The sequence below is a fragment of the Protopterus annectens genome, chromosome 9.part0 (assembly GCF_019279795.1).
Source record: "Protopterus annectens isolate FY-2018-M chromosome 9.part0, PAN1.0, whole genome shotgun sequence".
Taxonomy (NCBI): domain Eukaryota; kingdom Metazoa; phylum Chordata; order Ceratodontiformes; family Protopteridae; genus Protopterus; species Protopterus annectens.
The window spans coordinates 1,606,647,894-1,606,665,409 of record NC_056743.1 but is presented as its reverse complement, the minus strand read 5'-3'; the positions used below and the strand labels follow the sequence as shown (position 1 = coordinate 1,606,665,409).

At 39.6% G+C, this 17,516-nt stretch overlaps 1 protein-coding gene across 1 annotated transcript in view; it reads right to left on the bottom strand.

Annotated features, from left to right (window-relative positions):
- Nucleotides 1–17,516, bottom strand: part of GIPC1 (GIPC PDZ domain containing family member 1) — a 374,161-nt gene that overhangs the window by 118,655 nt on the left and 237,990 nt on the right. Inside the window, exon 4 of the mRNA XM_044084547.1 lies at nucleotides 6,355–6,467. Coding sequence (XP_043940482.1) covers nucleotides 6,355–6,467 — 113 coding nt within the window. The remainder of the gene's footprint in view (nucleotides 1–6,354; nucleotides 6,468–17,516) is intronic.

Below are 17,516 nucleotides of genomic sequence, written 5' to 3'. Positions count from 1 at the left end.
AGGTCATCTGTTTGAGACCCTTGATCCTCTTGGTGAGGTACTTTTGTGGTCTCTCCAGTTGCTGCAGGTGACGGGTAAGGTACATCCCAAACGGGCATTGTATTCAATTATGGGCCTGATGAGGGATGAGTAAAGGGGCACAATGACCTCCTTGGATCTAGATGTAAACCTTTTCATGATGAGGTGGGCTATATAGAAGGTCTTTCTAACCACTTTGGCAATGTGGTTGTCAAAGGAGAGATTACTATCAACTTGGATTCTCAGGTCCCTAATTACTTACTCCGTACTTAATGGATTACCACCTATATGGTAGTTTGTGGGCACTTCGTTTTTTCCAAAGGGTATGACTATACACTTCTTGGCTTTTAGTTTCAGGCCATGACTTTGGCACCAGTTGTCCATATCTGTGAGACCCTTTTGGAGGATGCCTGTGTCAGCTGGAGAGTCAATTATGGCACCCAGTTTGCAGTAGTCTGCAAACTTGGTCAGCCATAGTCCTCCCGTGTTGGCCTGTACCTCTGAAAAATATATACCGAACAAGAGCGGTCCCAGGACTGAGCCTTGTGGGACGCCACTTGTAGCAGGTTTAGAGTCTGACATAGCTCCCGCAATTCTGACCATGTGGGTTCTGTCCTTCAGCCAGTTTGCAACCCATCTTATGACATAGGGGTTGATATTTAGGCTGCAAAGCTCATCTATGATGCCAGAGTGGGGTATGGTGTCAAAGGCTTTTGCGAGGTCCAGGTAGGCAGTGTGGACTATCTTCCCTTCATCTATGGCCTTGGTGACTGTTTCAAAGTCATCTACCAGGTTCAAGAGGCAGGATCTGCCTTTAACAAAGCCATATTGTGTAGGATCTAGCATCTGTAGTTCGCCAATGTCTTTGTTTATGAGTCCCATGATGATCCGCTCCATGGCCTTGCAGACTAGGCTAGTCAGGCTTATGGGGCGATAGTTCCCAGGGTCCGTTGAGGCTCCACCTTTGTGGAGTGGGACCACAGATGCTTGTATGCCATTCCTTGGGTACATAACCTGTAGAAAGGCTGAGATTGAACAGTAGCCTAATATGAGGTTTTAGCTCCTCTTGGAGCTCCTGTAGGATGCAGCCCGGGACACAGTCCGGTCCCATTGATGCTGTGTTTTCTGCTTTGGAGAGGGTAGCTCATACCTGAGCATCTGTGATAACAGGGAGACTACTCTCTGCTGGGATAGATAATTGCTCCTTTGGGGGGGGAGAAGTTTGCACTGAACCTGTCCTCCAGGATGTTGGCAATGTCTGTGGGTTCAGTGTATTTTTTGTCATTTTGGACTAACTCCGAGCATATCTGGGAGTTGCCACCCAGGTTTCTAACATAACTAAAGAAAGCCTTATGGGTATTTTTAGTGTCTTGTGCAATTATTCTCTCGAAGCTGGCCTTGGAAGATTTTATGAGGGACCGTAGTTTTTTGCTAGTACTGATCAGTAATGCCTTCTTATTGAGGGATTTTGCTCTATCCTGCAGTAGCTTTCACCTTTTGTTGTATAGTTTATTTATGGCTGTGTTCCACCAGACAGGACGTCTGCCTTTGGAGGATTGGGTCTTGGTTTTATTTGGGATTGCATGATCCATGCATTCCTGAAGATGTCCATAGAATGCATTTATATAGGACTCTGCTGTTTGGGCCGTAGTTTCCACTGGCCCGGGGCTTTGAGTGATTTCACCTCGGTTTTGCGGAGTGTGAAATTAGCCTTGGAGAAGTTTTTTATGTTTTTTTTTGGGGTGGTGCTGGGGTCGGGATGTGGATGCCCAGCGAGATTAAGTTGTGGTCTGATCTTACCAATGAGGAGTGTACCTCTGGTGTAGAGCATAGAGTCCCCATGTTTGTGATGACCAGGTCAAGTATGTTTACCCCTCTTGTAGACGTGGTGACCAGTTGTTCCATAGCATTTGAGTTTATAAATTCCAGGAACCTCTGGGCTAGGCTGTTAGGGCTTGAGCAGTGTTCCCAGTCTATGCTTGGGTAGTTAAAGTCACCCAATATAAAGGCATTTGGAGAGACATTCATATTCTCCAATGTTCTCAGGAAAGCCACGTGAGGTTCCAGAGTCTGGGATGGTGGTCTGTAGCAGGCTATAAACTGAAATGCAGTTTTTCCCTCTGTTAGTTGCACATGGATGGTTTCTGATGCTTCATGCAGTGCCACTAACCTGGAGGTGTGGGTATCCTTGATTAATATGGATACTCCCCCTCCTTTTGTGGTTCGGTCCGAATTTTCGGGCCGAAAATCATGGTATGAGGTATAACCTGGTAGTGCTGGGGTGCTCTCGGGAGCCTTGAACCAGGTCTCTGTTACTGCACAGACATCGATATTCTCCATGCTCAGGAGAGCCTTGAGTGCTTGCATTTTGTGGTTTAGACTTCTGGTGTTGAGTAGCATTACCCTTAGTTTGTTTTTCCTTGTGTTGTCTATGGAGGTGGGTTTGTCTTTTGAGCCTTGCCTAAAAAAGGCACTTTGGGGGTGGCAAGAGCCTTTGCCAGTATCCGAAAGCCCAGAGGTGACCGGTGCAAGCCGTCCCTAGTGAAGCAGCGTGGCTTGTCGAGCATGTCATCCCAGGCTGACAGACACTGGATCCCCTTTGAATGACACCAGAACTTTAGCCAGTTGTTAAAATTGATAATTTTGTCTTTATACTGAGGCATCATTTTCGGTGAGGGTAAGATGCTACTCAAGGTCAGGGTTATACCTGTCTGGGCTACATGATCGGAGAGCTCCTCTATGTCTCTTTTCATGTAGTTCAGGGAGGTACGGCTCAGGTCATTCACACCAGCATGGATGATGACAGAGTCATATTTGTACTTGCTTTGGAGTGACCTGAGTGCTTGTGTTATGTTGCGGATCCTGGTGCCAGATAGGCAGCTCACCGTGACCTTCTCCTTGTTCAGCCTGGTAAGTGGGACGTCAGTGTGCCTGACGATAGTCTCACCTATTCCAAGTGTATCAGGTGTGTTGTTTGCCCTTAAGGGCTGTGACTGTTTGGCACACTGATTCTGTGACGTATGGGTTTCATTTTTTTTGTTGTGTGGTAGTGGTTGCCTGGATGTCTGCTTTGGAGGTCTTTGCTGTTTAGGCAGATTTGTATTTAGAGCCTCCGAGTATGTTTTAGTGTGTTTACGTGTTTGATTTGATGATGTGGTAGGTCTATGTGCGACTGGATTTGTGGTCTGTATGGCTACAGTCTCCCTCTGACTGGCTGCACCAGTATTGCGTTGAGAGAGCTTAGCCTCCAGTCTGGCTATATGGTTGCATCTCTCACATATATTAGTATTTGTTGGAAGGAGGAGAGGGTTGTCTGTGTACATGAGGCAGTTGTAACATTGCCTCAGGATTCCCAGATTCACCAGCTGGACTGGAGAGGAAACTGGCAACTGACCTTTGGACATGCCGGTATAATATAAGTAACTCCTTTAAGGCTGACAAAAAGGACCAATAGGGGAACGAGTATTCCTAGGGAGTATATGAGGATGTAGTGCTATTAGTTTATTAGTGCTAACTTACATAATTGCTTGTAAGAGCAGTGCTAGGTTATAGGTTTAGAATAAGGTCTTTACTTGAGAGGATAGATCAGATCTAAGGGAAAAAGTGAAGAGCAGACTTTGTGGAGCCGAGAATGGTTAAGCGATGCTGCGCTATGCGCAAAATCGCGCAAAGCCGCACCAAAGCAGGTTTTTATACAGGGAACTTTAAGGAGCTAGAAATTGGCCCAAAACGGCCAATAAACTACAAGATTCTTGTGCTGAGGCCACTCCTCCAGGGACAGATAGGCTGCTCAAAGCTTCCCACTCCCACTGGTGAACAAAGAAGCTTCCTTCTATCCAAGTAAGGAAATGGACAACACAGGAACTATTCAAAAGTCCAGAATACAGCAATGCCTGTATAAGGGACTATTCTAGGTCAGGAAAGGTGGGAAAACAAGGATTTTTTTTTTTTCTTCTTTTTCAGGAAAACAGCAGGAAAAGTACAGTAAATTCTAAACACAGGCTAACGCACTTGAGTGGGCAGCCTCAATAGTTAAATTCAAACAAACAAACTTTTACAAGTGCAGGTATGAGAAAACACAAAAACAGGCTTAAAACAGGTAAATCAGCAGTTTAAACTCGCTTTTCGGTGAGGAAAGACGGTCGCACAGGTAATAACAGTAAATTATACTTAAATCTTGAAAGCAGTCACTCTTTTCATTTCTCTGCTGCTAGCACCACTCTGCAGGACCACGAGGAGCTGTAGCTGAGTAGGAACAAGTGAAAAACCGCGCCAAAGTGGGTTTTTATACAGGGAACTTTAAAGAGCTAGTAATTGGCCCAAAACGGCCAATAAACTACAAGATTTTTGTGCTGAGGTCACTCCTCCAAGGACAGATAGGCTGCTCAAAGCTCCCCACTCCCACTGGTGAACAAAGAAGCTTTCTTCTATCCAAGTAAGGAAATGGGCAACACAGGAACTATTCAAAGGTTCAGGTTTATGGATGTGGTGAGAGAGGACATGCAGGTGGTTGGTGTGACAGAGCAAGATGCAGAGGACAAGAAGAAATGGAAACGGGTGATCTGCTGTGGCGACCCTTAACAGGAACAGCAGAAAGAAGATGATGATTTTATATATATATATATATATATATATATATATATATATATATATATATATATATATATATATATCACACACAGTCTACTGTTAATTACCTACTACTGTATAAATCAAAAATTATAGTAATACATATGTACATAATTGTTCTGCTACCCTGGAGTTTTTCTCCCCAGGCCTCCACGGAAAATGCATTCTTTTGACCCAGAAGGACTAACCTGGTAAACAAATGTCATATAAATAAATATAATTATACAAATAAATATAATTATATATATATATATATATATATATATATATATATATATATACACACACACACACACACACACCCACACACACCTATCTCTCTCTCTCATATATATATATATATATATATATATATATATATATATATATAGATACATATACATACACACACAGGCGCGTGTGTGTGCTTCAAATTACCTTGGAGGGGTGGTTGAGGAGAAGGAAAGTCTGAATGAGGAGGTCAAAGCTAGAGTCAAGAGGCTAAAGCCAAATGTCACAGAGTGTCAGTGCTTGTGTATGACAGAGGAATGCCAAAGAAGTTGAAAAAATAAGGTTTACAAAATGGTGGTGCGACCAGTACTACTGTATGGTACACAAACCTGGGCAGCTCAGGAAACTAGGGGTGAAGGAAATGAAATATCTGAAATGGGTGGTAGGATACACACTGTGGAACCAACACAGAACTGAGGACACAGCCGAAGCCAAAGTAGCTCCAATTGCAGAAAATTTAAAAAAGAACAGATTACAGTGGTTCAGGCACACGTGCAGAAAAGCAGAAGACAAACAGGTGAAGAAGACTTGGAACAGAAAGGAACAAGCCTTCAGGAAACTAGGGGATCCACCAAAGAGGTAGATGGATTGTGTGAAAGAAGACCTATAATAATCAGGCATGTATGTTGAAGGTAGGAGAGTGGTACTGAACAGAGAAATAAATGGCAACAGCTGACATGACACCCTGACTCCATGTAGAAAATGGGAAAAAGGGGGTTATGATGATGGTGTGTGTGCACCTGTGCCAGTGTGTGTACACACACATTATACATATAATAAAATACATGTACACACACAAATACTATATTGTCTATCAAGTCCAAAATGGAGATACCTCCGAATATTCCTCTTTCTCCAAGGATCTCAAAGTTAGTATACCTAAAGCTCTGGGATTTGCTTGGGGGGGGGGGGGGGTGTCCTCACTACAAAAATTTTTTAAAACAGCAAGTGTGTTCAACATTCACGGTTCTCATTCAAATTCACTTTCTTTCATAACTGTGGGACTTGGTTATGAATCCTGCAATTCTGACAGCCGATTGTAACCCTGCAGAAGGGAACTTGCATTCATTCAATATCAGTACGTCGCACATTATGTTATGGTATAGTCTGTAGAGAGCAGATCAAGATCAATCACCTGTCTAGTTTAGAAAACATTTTAGTCAAAAATATAATTCAGAAGCTCAGTGTGAAAGGGACATGTGCAAATCCCCCATTCGGAGGGCAGTAAAACATCCTGCAAGGTTATACAACATCAAAGAACATCTGGAAAGTTGAGTGAACTGATATCATACAAGACTCTACAGAATACATAACCTTCCATACATTTATTTGAGATCACTCTTCTCTTTTACTTCTTAAACATTTTCTGCAGAGAAAAATATTTTTAAACACTCTGTATAAATGGTGTGTATTACAAACACAGTGTATTAAATGTACCAGTTCTTGCACAGTTGCCGGCCCTTTGGAACGCAGTCTTAAGGTTCCTCTTCCAGTCCCTAGCTGAGCACCAGTAGTCTGCTTACCTCCACCTCCACGCTGACCAATCATATCTGAAAAACAGAGAAAATAAATATTTAAAAACTTGGCTTATAAAACACTTAAGAACTTACCAGAACAGTAGGATGCAGACAAAATTTCAATAGCTTTTATTAGAAAAATCTAAGTACAGATAACCTATTCTCTTAGATAAGGTACTTGCCTTCGACAGTACCATACCTGTCAACCTGTAAACACTGAAAGTATGAACAATAGACCTTGAAAAGTAAGAATATCCAGCTAAAACTCTGGGCATCTAATTAACATCAAGTTTGAATACCAAACAGCAGGTAACTCTTCCTGTTTCCAATCAGGATGTGGGCTACTACTCAGAAATACATTTAGAAATGATGGAAAAATAAAAGCACAATATCAAAGACACAGTGCAGAAGCAGTAGACTGTAAAGAACTGTAATGGAAATTTCCACCACACAGGTTCACTTATTTTTGCTTCTGAAAAAGGGAGATGCAAGATTTGTGCTCTCTTTAAGTTACTGTTGCCATTAGTATGTTAGCCATGTAGTATGGTTTTGTGTGTACTAGACGGGTTCAAAAATCACAATAAATGAGGAGATAGAGGTAACTCAAGCCTGAAAACTGGAACACACCTCCAAAAATAGGGACTGGGTAAATTAAGCCTTAAAATAGGAATGCTCCTCTAAAATAAGTACAGTTGAAAGGTTGGGACAGTACATAAGTTCTGCTATCTTAGTCGCAGAATATTGTTGTCAATTTTGTCCTCATCTCTGATTATCGTAACAACTTCTGATGGAACTAGTGAAAAACAAAAGGATCACTCTACATGTCACCCTGGAGTGTATAGCTATCATGCTAATAAGCCAACTACAGTGATTTATATGAGCTACCTACAATGATTTAAGTCATGCGGTGCACAGAAGTTTTACAGAAATTGGCTGAAATATACACCTTGGGAAGGTTAGACCACATGCCTTGTTATAGGTGATTCATAAAAGCCTCCTAACAGACATGGTGTTACAGTGGTGAAATATGAGAAGAAATATATTTGCTGTCAAGTGCCTCTGTGTTTTAAGCTACAAAAAGAGTAACTCAGCCGGAAAAATGTCTCTGGCTCAACTGTACTTATCTGGAATTCTTGTGCAACAAGGAAATCTGGCTGAAAACTGAAAGCTTTGGATCCAAAATTCACTTTACTCCTCAGTGCAAGCAGATTAAGAATCCTGAAAACATCCAGTAAGCTACACTCCTGCCTGCTGATAGGGGAGAAACCCAAACGGTATTTAATTCTTACTTTTCTTGAAGAGGAGGAAAACGGAACTGCAGCACTTAAGAGAAAAAAAACTTCATAATTATGGTCAGGCAGAAATAATTTAGCACATCTCTGTTACCTGTTGTGCACAACTGAGTTACATTAAAAGGATGGAAGAAAAAAACAAAGGTTTAAGAAGGAGCAATGCCTTCATGGAGGTACACGCACATCATTAACTATGAATTGAAGAGCTACTGAAATTAAACAATTTGGCAACGGGATAAACTGCAGATCCATGTGCCACAGCAACTTGTAGAAACAATGAAATTAACAGTACAGATAGTATGCATCACAAATGTTCTTTAAAACAAGACAAGTTCATGCTTCTGATTTGCACATGGGAAAGAAATATAAAGTCCCATTTCTTGTTGTAGCTGCAAGAAGATAAATTGTTATAGGCAAAGTAATGAATAGCATCTCCATAAACAAGTTTGCTTTACAAATGGAAATGAGTCAGGGATATGTTCATCTCTGTCACTGGCAGAGAAATTAGAAAGCTGTGTACAAGATTTTTATCTTCTTTAAAAGGGGGAACACAGTGCAAGTGCTGCAAAAATACACTGAAAAGCACTGGAAAGGAGTAAAAAAACAATGTGGACTAACAGGATCTTTTGTTGTACTGAAAAGTTGTTAAAATAATTATTTCCTATGCATCTGCATGACAATGCACCAGAAAATGGCGTACAGATGGCAGCTAGATGTTCATGAATCAACAGATGAGGCTTATGAACACATAAGAGAGTTTCAAAATAAAAGGTAAAAGGAGCTACAGTACTTCAAAACATCCAGGGTGACAACTACATTCAACAAAAATGAAGCCTTTATTAATACACACATACTGTAGTTAGTTATTACCAGTTACTGTACTTCTTTGTAGTACTAATGAATTAAAAACTGAATAACGTTCAGTTTAGGAGTCTAAACAAGAAACTCCACTACCTACATCTCACCCTAGAGAATGCTGATGTCTGTGTAGTCACTGAGACATGGTTTAAAGCAACAGACATCGGCAGTGCAAGGCTATAATGCCTCCCACACATTTAGACCAGCTAAAACACAAATAGGGACTAAAAGTGCAAGTTTCATGATTTACATCAAAGATAAATATACCTCAAGGGTGGTCAAACAGGAAAATGCATTTGAACTTCTCCACGTTCAAATCATCATAGGCAAAAATAAAATTCAGTGGAGAAAAAGTGCCCAAACACCGAAAACTAATAATCACAGGAACAGACACTCAGGTAGGACCACCCACACATGACTGTGTAAAAACTGACTAATATCCAAAAGGAAACTTATAATCCACATAAAACACACAAACGCTTTAATGATTCACAGTGTTTTTGTCCACATAAATGACTTACTCAGATGTGAGTTAACATTGGCAAATACACCCTTCTTATACCCGCAATTACCACGAGCCACCAATAAAAATAATAGATTAAGCAATAAAACCTGAAAAAATAAATATATCAAAGCACACATATAAAACTTATGTACAAATAATAATTAAGCTACAATAAATGCTACAAAAATGAAAAATAAATATAAAAAGTACGTATAAAAATGCATGAAAAATGCATAAAATATATATTTATAAAATCCTTATAATTAAAATAAAGTAAAATGTTTTACTAGAGAGGCACATGTAAATCCCTAATTTTCTAGCTCCATCTAGTGATCAAAGCTTACGGAATGCACTTAAATTTTTTTTCATGTAATGCTTAGTGAAATACTTTGTAGGATGCTTTATAAAAAAATGGAACAAGTAAATTAAATCCATAACTAAAACCAAGTGTTCCAAAAGTTATAGTCGAGCTGCTCTTAATTTCAAAACGGAGGCAAGGGAGACAGTGTCATTCAAGCCTGGTGGTTTACTAGCTTCTAAAACAATTTGCCAGTAGACTTCTCTATATTCAATTCTGGTTTCCCACAAGCCTCCCCTATCAATTAGCATTTCCTCGAAAATGAAAAATAAGAACTTAGCTAATGGACAAACAAGAGTATGTTTAAACAAAGCACTTCTCAGATTGTAACTTTGTATATCATAAATGTGCTCATAAATTCTTTTTCTAAGCTTCCTTTCTGTCTTTCCAAAATAAAAAGCATTACATTTGTCACCCATAGCAATATATATATATATATATATATATATATATATATATATATATATATATATATATATATATATATATATATATATATATATATATGACTCCACTAGAATCACATGTACTACAGGTTCTACTAACAATAAATCTATCCCTAACTTCAACATAAATAGCTTTAGCATCACTAACAAAGGGAGACTGCAGACAAATTCCACATTTAAATGTTCCCACTTTGTTCCATTTATTATTATTTATTCGGTTGGACTCCAACAAATCTTTAATATTCAGGCCTTTTCTAAAAATACACTTCAAAGGCTTGTCAAAGACAACCTTAAGATCAGATAAATTTGCAAATTTAACCCACTCCCTCTGCATAATATTTTTAATGATGCCAGAGTCTCCATTAAAATCAGTCACAAAAGCATACTCATACCTGCAACGCATCTCTGGCAAATCTTCTAAGATATCAGTATTATCAGAAGTGGGAAGTTAAGTACCAAGAATGGGTGCAAATTTATCCTTCTTAACCCTTAGTACATCACGATGAACCCCATTTATTAAGTTTATGGGATAGCCCCTCTCAATAAACATAACCCTCATGACTTCACATTCACATGCCAAAATACCAGTCATTCTACTTACTCTCACAAACTGTCCCTTTACTATACTCTTTTTTGATAGTATGGATGGGCACTCATATAATAAAGATATGAATTGGAATAAGTCTTTTTTGTAAATACTTTAGACCTGAATACCCCATTGTCCTTGTAAATAGTAACATCCAAAGTAATTTACCTTCTCATAATCAATATTGTATGCAAAATGTAAAAAATTGGTAGAGCTAGAAATATAGCTAAATAATTCAAACTTTTCCTTAGTATCAACCCAAAATATACAGATGTCATCTAAAAAAACGCTTGTATAACAACTAACAGTCCTTATACTGAGACTCCCTTATAAACTTCCCAAACTGATAAAATAATATTGGCATAAATAGGGGCACACCTTGTCCCCATGGCTACCCCACTACCCTGTTGAAAAAATTCAACCTCAAAATATATAAAGTTATTTTTCAATACAATATCAATAAGCTCCAAACAGGTATGAAAATCATTTTGTGTTAAAACCCTGATGCTCTTAGTGCTTCTTCAAACCATTCAAGCCCTTGCTCATGGGGTACAGAACCAAATAAATCAACTATATCAATAGAATTTTATTCTGTCCTGATATAAATTCTGTTTAACACACCTTAAAAAAATCCCACTAGTCTTTCAAAACAATTCTGCTTTCCATGGACAACTTCTTAAGTTTAAAATCTAAAAATCTAGCTAAAGGGGCTGTTACAAGAACCTTCAGCTGACACAATAGGTTGTAATGGTTGATCAGACAAATTTTTAGCCTTTTGGGGATACCAGAAATTGAGGGGACAAGGGGTTTATTGTTATGTAAAAATGTGAATGTGTCCAAATCAATTAACCCTTCTATTAATAAATCTTTCAAAGCCAAATAGATTCTTCTGTAGGCTATATTAATCTCATTTTTACACTAATGTATTTATTAATGTCCTGCAATATTTCCATTATTTTAACTTCATATATAATGGTGTTCATAAGCACTGTCCCTCCCTCTTATCAGGTTTCATCACCCTTAAATATTTATTTCTCCTTATTTCTTCCAGTAATCCCCTCTCTTCCCTATTTAAATTCTGTGAAACCTTATTATTTAAATCACCTTCCTTTAATTCCCTCTCAAATATAACCTAAAAGTTCTTAAATTGGGGGTACATGGGTGGGTAAAATGTGCAATTTTTCTTCAAAACACTGCTCCCACTGTAACATTTACTATAACCATCAAACATTAATTCCAGGTTCTTCTTCCATAAAAATAAATTGACGTTGATAATAAGCCTACTTATATCATATTTTTTCCTGTGAATAAAATTAAATCCCTTAGAGAACTAAAAAACTGAAATGTGCCTCATTAATCTCTAGTACACTATAATTAAAAATGTTATAACCTTTGTAGGTTAATTTAAAACCATTCTTAATGATACTAAATGCGTCTGTACTAAGCTCAATCAATATCTCACTCTGTCCCTCCCCCTCCATCCATCCTGGTTGTACTGAACAGGTTTGTTTGTTCCTCAGCCTCTCTGACCTCCCAGGGATATTCTTAAGGGTCCTGTAAATAAAGGAACCACCAGATTCATTTAATCTACTACCCTTCTCTAATGACCCCTATTAATTTTATTAAAATTTTTTATTATGTAAATTATCAAAACCTGTTCCTACATGCTCACTATTCCATTTAGTCTGGTAGTTCGTGTTAGCTCTAGGTTTAGGGTAACTGTTTTTTGTCATACTCCAATCTATCTCTATCTAACTTTCTCTTCTTTCTATTAATAACAACTTTACACTTGTCCCCTTAATTCTAGGTATTTTTTTGTTCATCTACTGCAAACATCAAATCATTCAAAATATTGTGATTGATACGTTCACTATGCCCTAACAATATATTCATTTCCCTCTCATTTTGTTTAATTACGACTCTCAATTTCCATCCCACATTTGTCAAAAGTAGCCAACAATTCTTTGTGGAAATCTGAGCCCTCTTGTACACTGTTAAGAGTATTTCCACACCTGCAGCCCTTTTGGCACAATTGCCAAACTGATACATTCTTTTAAATATGTATTATCCAATTCCAATGTTCTATACTTAAATAAAAAAATACATAACTTAACATTGTTAGAATAAGTGTTTCTCATCAGTTGGTTGACTAGTATTACAAATAAATTTCTTGGTCAGCCAACTACCCAAATCACAGTCAGTAGTATTATTAGAGATACAGTCACCTTGTTTCCATTTCTTTTGAGCTTGGTGTCCAGCAGAGTTTTCACCCTGTTCACTGCTAGGGCACTCGTTACTTCCGTTCAATAAAATATGAGAGAATCCATCAATGTCTCTATTAATATCAGAATTAACGTCTCCGAGGAAAAATGCCATTAATCCTGTTAGAATGATTCTGGCTGACGTTCGTTCTCTGTGGCCACTCCTCCTGGCTGCCCGGAAATGAAAATATCTGAGGCAGAAAAAACAATGGTGTGACAAATCAGAGTGAGAAGTTCCACCGGTTGGCTAAGCTGGCCAAACCGCTTTCTAAGATCTCCGATACCGCCACCTCAGAACCCTGAAGTTCCCGGTGAAGCAGAAGTCCATCCATCTCCCAAAATGGCACCAATAAACAAAATTAAGTGGAGAAAAGTGGTCATGCAACAAAAACTAATAATCAGAAGAATAGGTACTTCAAGAAGGACCACCCACACACGACCAGGTAAAAACTGATGTTAATATCCAAAAGGAAGCTTATAATTCACAGAAAACACACAAACGCTTTAACAAATCAACATGTTTTTATCCACATAAAAGACTTCAGATGTGAATTAACATTGGCAAATACACCTTTCTTATACCCACAATTACCACAAACCACCAATGAAAATCATAGATTAATTAAGCAATAAAACCTGAAAAAAATAAATGCATCAAAGTACACATGTAAATCTTATGTACAAAATAATAAGTAAGCTAAAATAAATGCTAAAAAATACAAAAATGGAAAATATACACAAAGTATATAAAATGCATGAAAAATGCATAAAATCCTTATAATTAAAATAAAGTAAAACCTTTTACAAAAGGTACACACATCTGGAATAAGTCATTTATGTGGATGAAAATGCAGTGATTCGTTATGGCATTCGAGGGTTTTCTGTGGATTATAACCTTAGTTTTGGATATTAAAGTCAGTTTTTATCCAGTCATGTGAGAGTGGTTCTTCCAGAGTGCCTATTCCTGCGATTGCCACCATAGGAAAAATCCCATATCACTTCCTTGCAAGCTGTAGGTCCCCCTCTATTACCAAGGAAACCTGTATTTAAACTGATTGGAAACACTCTCCATCCAACACAATACCATATTCATAGGTGATACTAATTAACGCACTATTAACTGGGAATCATATATGACACCAACTGTGCCGGCACAGAGATTCCTAGAGTTCGACACAAACTCCCTGGACCAGACTGTCAATATGCCAACCAGGGGCACAAACATACTGGATCTGGTCCTCACCAATATTGGACAGCACTGCACATTCACTAGCGTAATGCCTTCTCTGGTAAATGCAGACCAAAAAACTGTCACCTTTGAAGTAAAAATAATGCCCAGTGCCCCCAGCTAACCCTAGAATGTTCAGGAACTACTCTTAAGGCTAACTTCCTTCTATTAAGTGATAACCTGGCAAAGGTTCATGCCCCCATAAACCCGGAGAACAGGGCTGCCTATGCAATACCATTGACAGAAACCCTACACAAGCATAGGCACAGCTGTACCCAGCAGGAAGAAGTACAAAACTAACTAAAAAAAAATGTCACTCTGGTGAAGTCACGTCAATAAGCTGTATAAGACAAGGAAGAAAATCATTGCAAAACTTAGGAGGTACAACTCCCAAGGTAAAAGCACTCTCATTAAATTAAACAAATACCTTAGAAGAAAAATAAAGTTTATCAAAGCAAAATTTGAGGTAAATTTGGCCTCCCAGGCCAAGGACAACCACAATGCCCTGTTTAGCTATATCCACAACCTCAAAAGCAATACACAACTGTGTACAGAGCTTATTGTTAATGCAGCCACCAATACTGAGCTAGAAGATGGATCAAACCTACTGGCAGACAAATTCATGTCTAAATTTACCCCCTCTCCTCCCAGCCTCCCCTCAGGAAATACCATCAAATATAACTTCTCCTACTATCACTAGGGAACAGGTCCTCAATTCTGTCTCTAACGCCAAAAACACCACATCAATGGGCCCAGATGATATCCCAGGATGTCTTCTAAATAGAATGAAATATGACCCATCAGGCGCTCTGGAATTGGTATTAAACTGTAGCCTCCAAACAGGCTTTGTGCCTCATGAATGGAGAACAGCAACAGTCATCCATCTGCACAAAGGATGGGTCATTTACAGACCCTGGAAACTACAAACTCATAAGTCTCACTAGTCTCATTTACAAAGTCATGGAAAGAATTATCATGGAAATTATCAATAATGATATGGGACACCTCATAATACTGGACCCAACCCAATCTGGTTTCAAGGGCAGGTCATGCCTACTTAACCTGGTGGACGTCTTTGAATAGGTCACCAAAGCAATGGATGAGGACAAAGCAGTTCACACTGCCTACCCTGACCTGGCCAAGGCATCTGACACAATACCCCACTCAGGCACTGTTGACAGACTAAAGAGGTTAGATATAAACCCTTATGTTATCCTGAGGGCAGCCAACTGGCTCACAGACAGGACCCAGGAAGTTAGAACTGGGGAGTCCACCTCTACAAAGAGGCCAGATGCAAGTGGTGTCCCTTAGGGATCTGTTCTGCGACTGCTCCTTTTTGGCATTTACTTCACTGAGGTCAAGGACAATGTCAAGGGTCTCCGGCTGACTAAATTTGCAGAGGACTGCAAATTAGAAGTGTCACAGAATCCCCTATGAAACTAGTGTTCTCCAGCAAGGGCTGACAGACAAATAACTTGTGTCAGAGCCAGGGACTAAAGCTAAATGCAAGAAATGCATAACGGTATCCTTTGGGAAGTCATCCATTCCTGGTAACCATCATTGTGTTGTCAATATGACAGTTACAGGGGTGGATGACTTCCTGAAATCAGGGACTTTGAGATACACAGACCGTAATCTAGCCTTTGACTATCATGTGTGGAGTAGTGAAAAAAATTGTTCTATGCTGTGCAACTATAAACAAAGGTATGGCATCTAGGTCCAATGAGGTCATTGTCCCACTGTATTTAGCATTGATCAGACCTACCATTGACTAGTCCCCTTTGGTATGCACTTAACCAGGTATATCCAACAAATGGAACATCCACAGAAGTTCCTCACTAAAAGAATACAAGGAATAAGTTTCATGCCCTATGCAGACCACCTCAAAGACCCTATCCCTGTATTCTGTCTTTTGAGGGGAGATCTATGCTTGGCATACAAGGCATTCTCAGTCTCCACCCTGATGGACATCTTGCATATCCGCAAAACAAACTGTACCAGAACTACCTATTCTAAAGACTTGAACCTTGCCTGTAATATAAATAGGACCTGCCGGACAGACATGTATGTATCCCACAGACTACCTCTTTCTCTGGAACAGACTCCCCCATCCACATGGAGCAGAGTTCCTCCCTAGCCAATGTGTTTCATAGTTTCAAAGTATAGTACTAGGCTATCTGCCCTGGAGCATTTGTAAGCCTAGCCATAGTGATGTGGCTTTTGCCACCCCATGAAATGGTACAAAAAATGTACAGAATAAATTTAGAATACTGTGCCTCTGTCTAGTAGTGACACAATGAAGGTCCCCTTATATAATATAATTAGTTTACTGTGCCCCTGTCTAGCAGTGACACAGATGTGACCCCTGGGGTAAACTTACGATCTCCCATCCACTCATCAAGATTTCTCTTGAAGAGAGTCAGTGAGGGGCTCTGCCTAATACGAACTGGGATCTTGTTCCAAAGCATGGGAAGCCTCTGGGTTATGAATCTAAGTATAGGGGTACAATGACATCCTTGGATCTGGATGTGAATCCCTTCATGATGAGGTGTGCAAGGTAGAATGTTTTTCTAACCACTTTGGCAATGTGGGCGTCAAATGAGAGGTCGCCGTCGACTTGGGTCCCTAGCTCTCTGATTACTTTTTCCATACTCAGTGGGTTGCTGTCTATGTGATAATTTGTGGGTACTTTGTTTTTCCCAAAGGGGATGACTATAGATTTTTTGGCATTTAGTTTAAGGCCGTGACTCCGGCACCAGTTGTCCGTTTCTGTGAGGTCTTTTTGTAGGATGTATGTGTCCGCTGGTGTATCGACTATGGCGCCTAGTTTGCAGTCATCTGCGAACTTTGTCAGCCACAGCCCTCCCATGTTTGCTTTAACATCTGAGAAATAAATGCCAAACAAGAGGGGTCCCAGGACAGATCCCTGTGGGACACCACTTGTGACTGGCTTTGAGTCTGACATTGCTCCAGCGATTTTAACTTTATGGGTTCTGTCCTTTAGCCAGTTTGCAACCCATCTAGTGACATAAGGGTTTACGTTTAAGCTGTTGAGCTTATCTATGATGCCTGAGTGGGGTATTGTGTCGAAAGCCTTAGCCAAGTCCAGGTAAACTGTATGGACTGCTTTGTCCTCATCAATGGCTCTAGTGACGGTTTCGAAAAAGTCAACCAGGTTCAAAAGGCAGGATCTGCCCTTTACAAAGCCGAACTGGGTGGGGTCAAGTGTCTGTAGGTCCCCTATGTCTCGGTTTATGAGTTCCATAATGATTCTTTCCATAGCTTTGCAGACCAGGCTGGTTAAGCTTATGGGGCGGTAGTTTCCAGGGTCTGTAGAGGCACCCACTTTGTGGAGTGGGACCACTGTTGCTATACGCCAGTGTTCAGGTACATATCCCGAAGTAAGGCTAAGGTTAAATAGCATTTTTATGTGTGGGTTTAGCTCCTCTTGGAGTTCACGTAACACGCAACCCGGGATACCGTCAGGTCCCACTGATGCTGCGTTTTTAGCTTTGTTTAGGGCGGTTCTCACTTGGACATCTGAGATG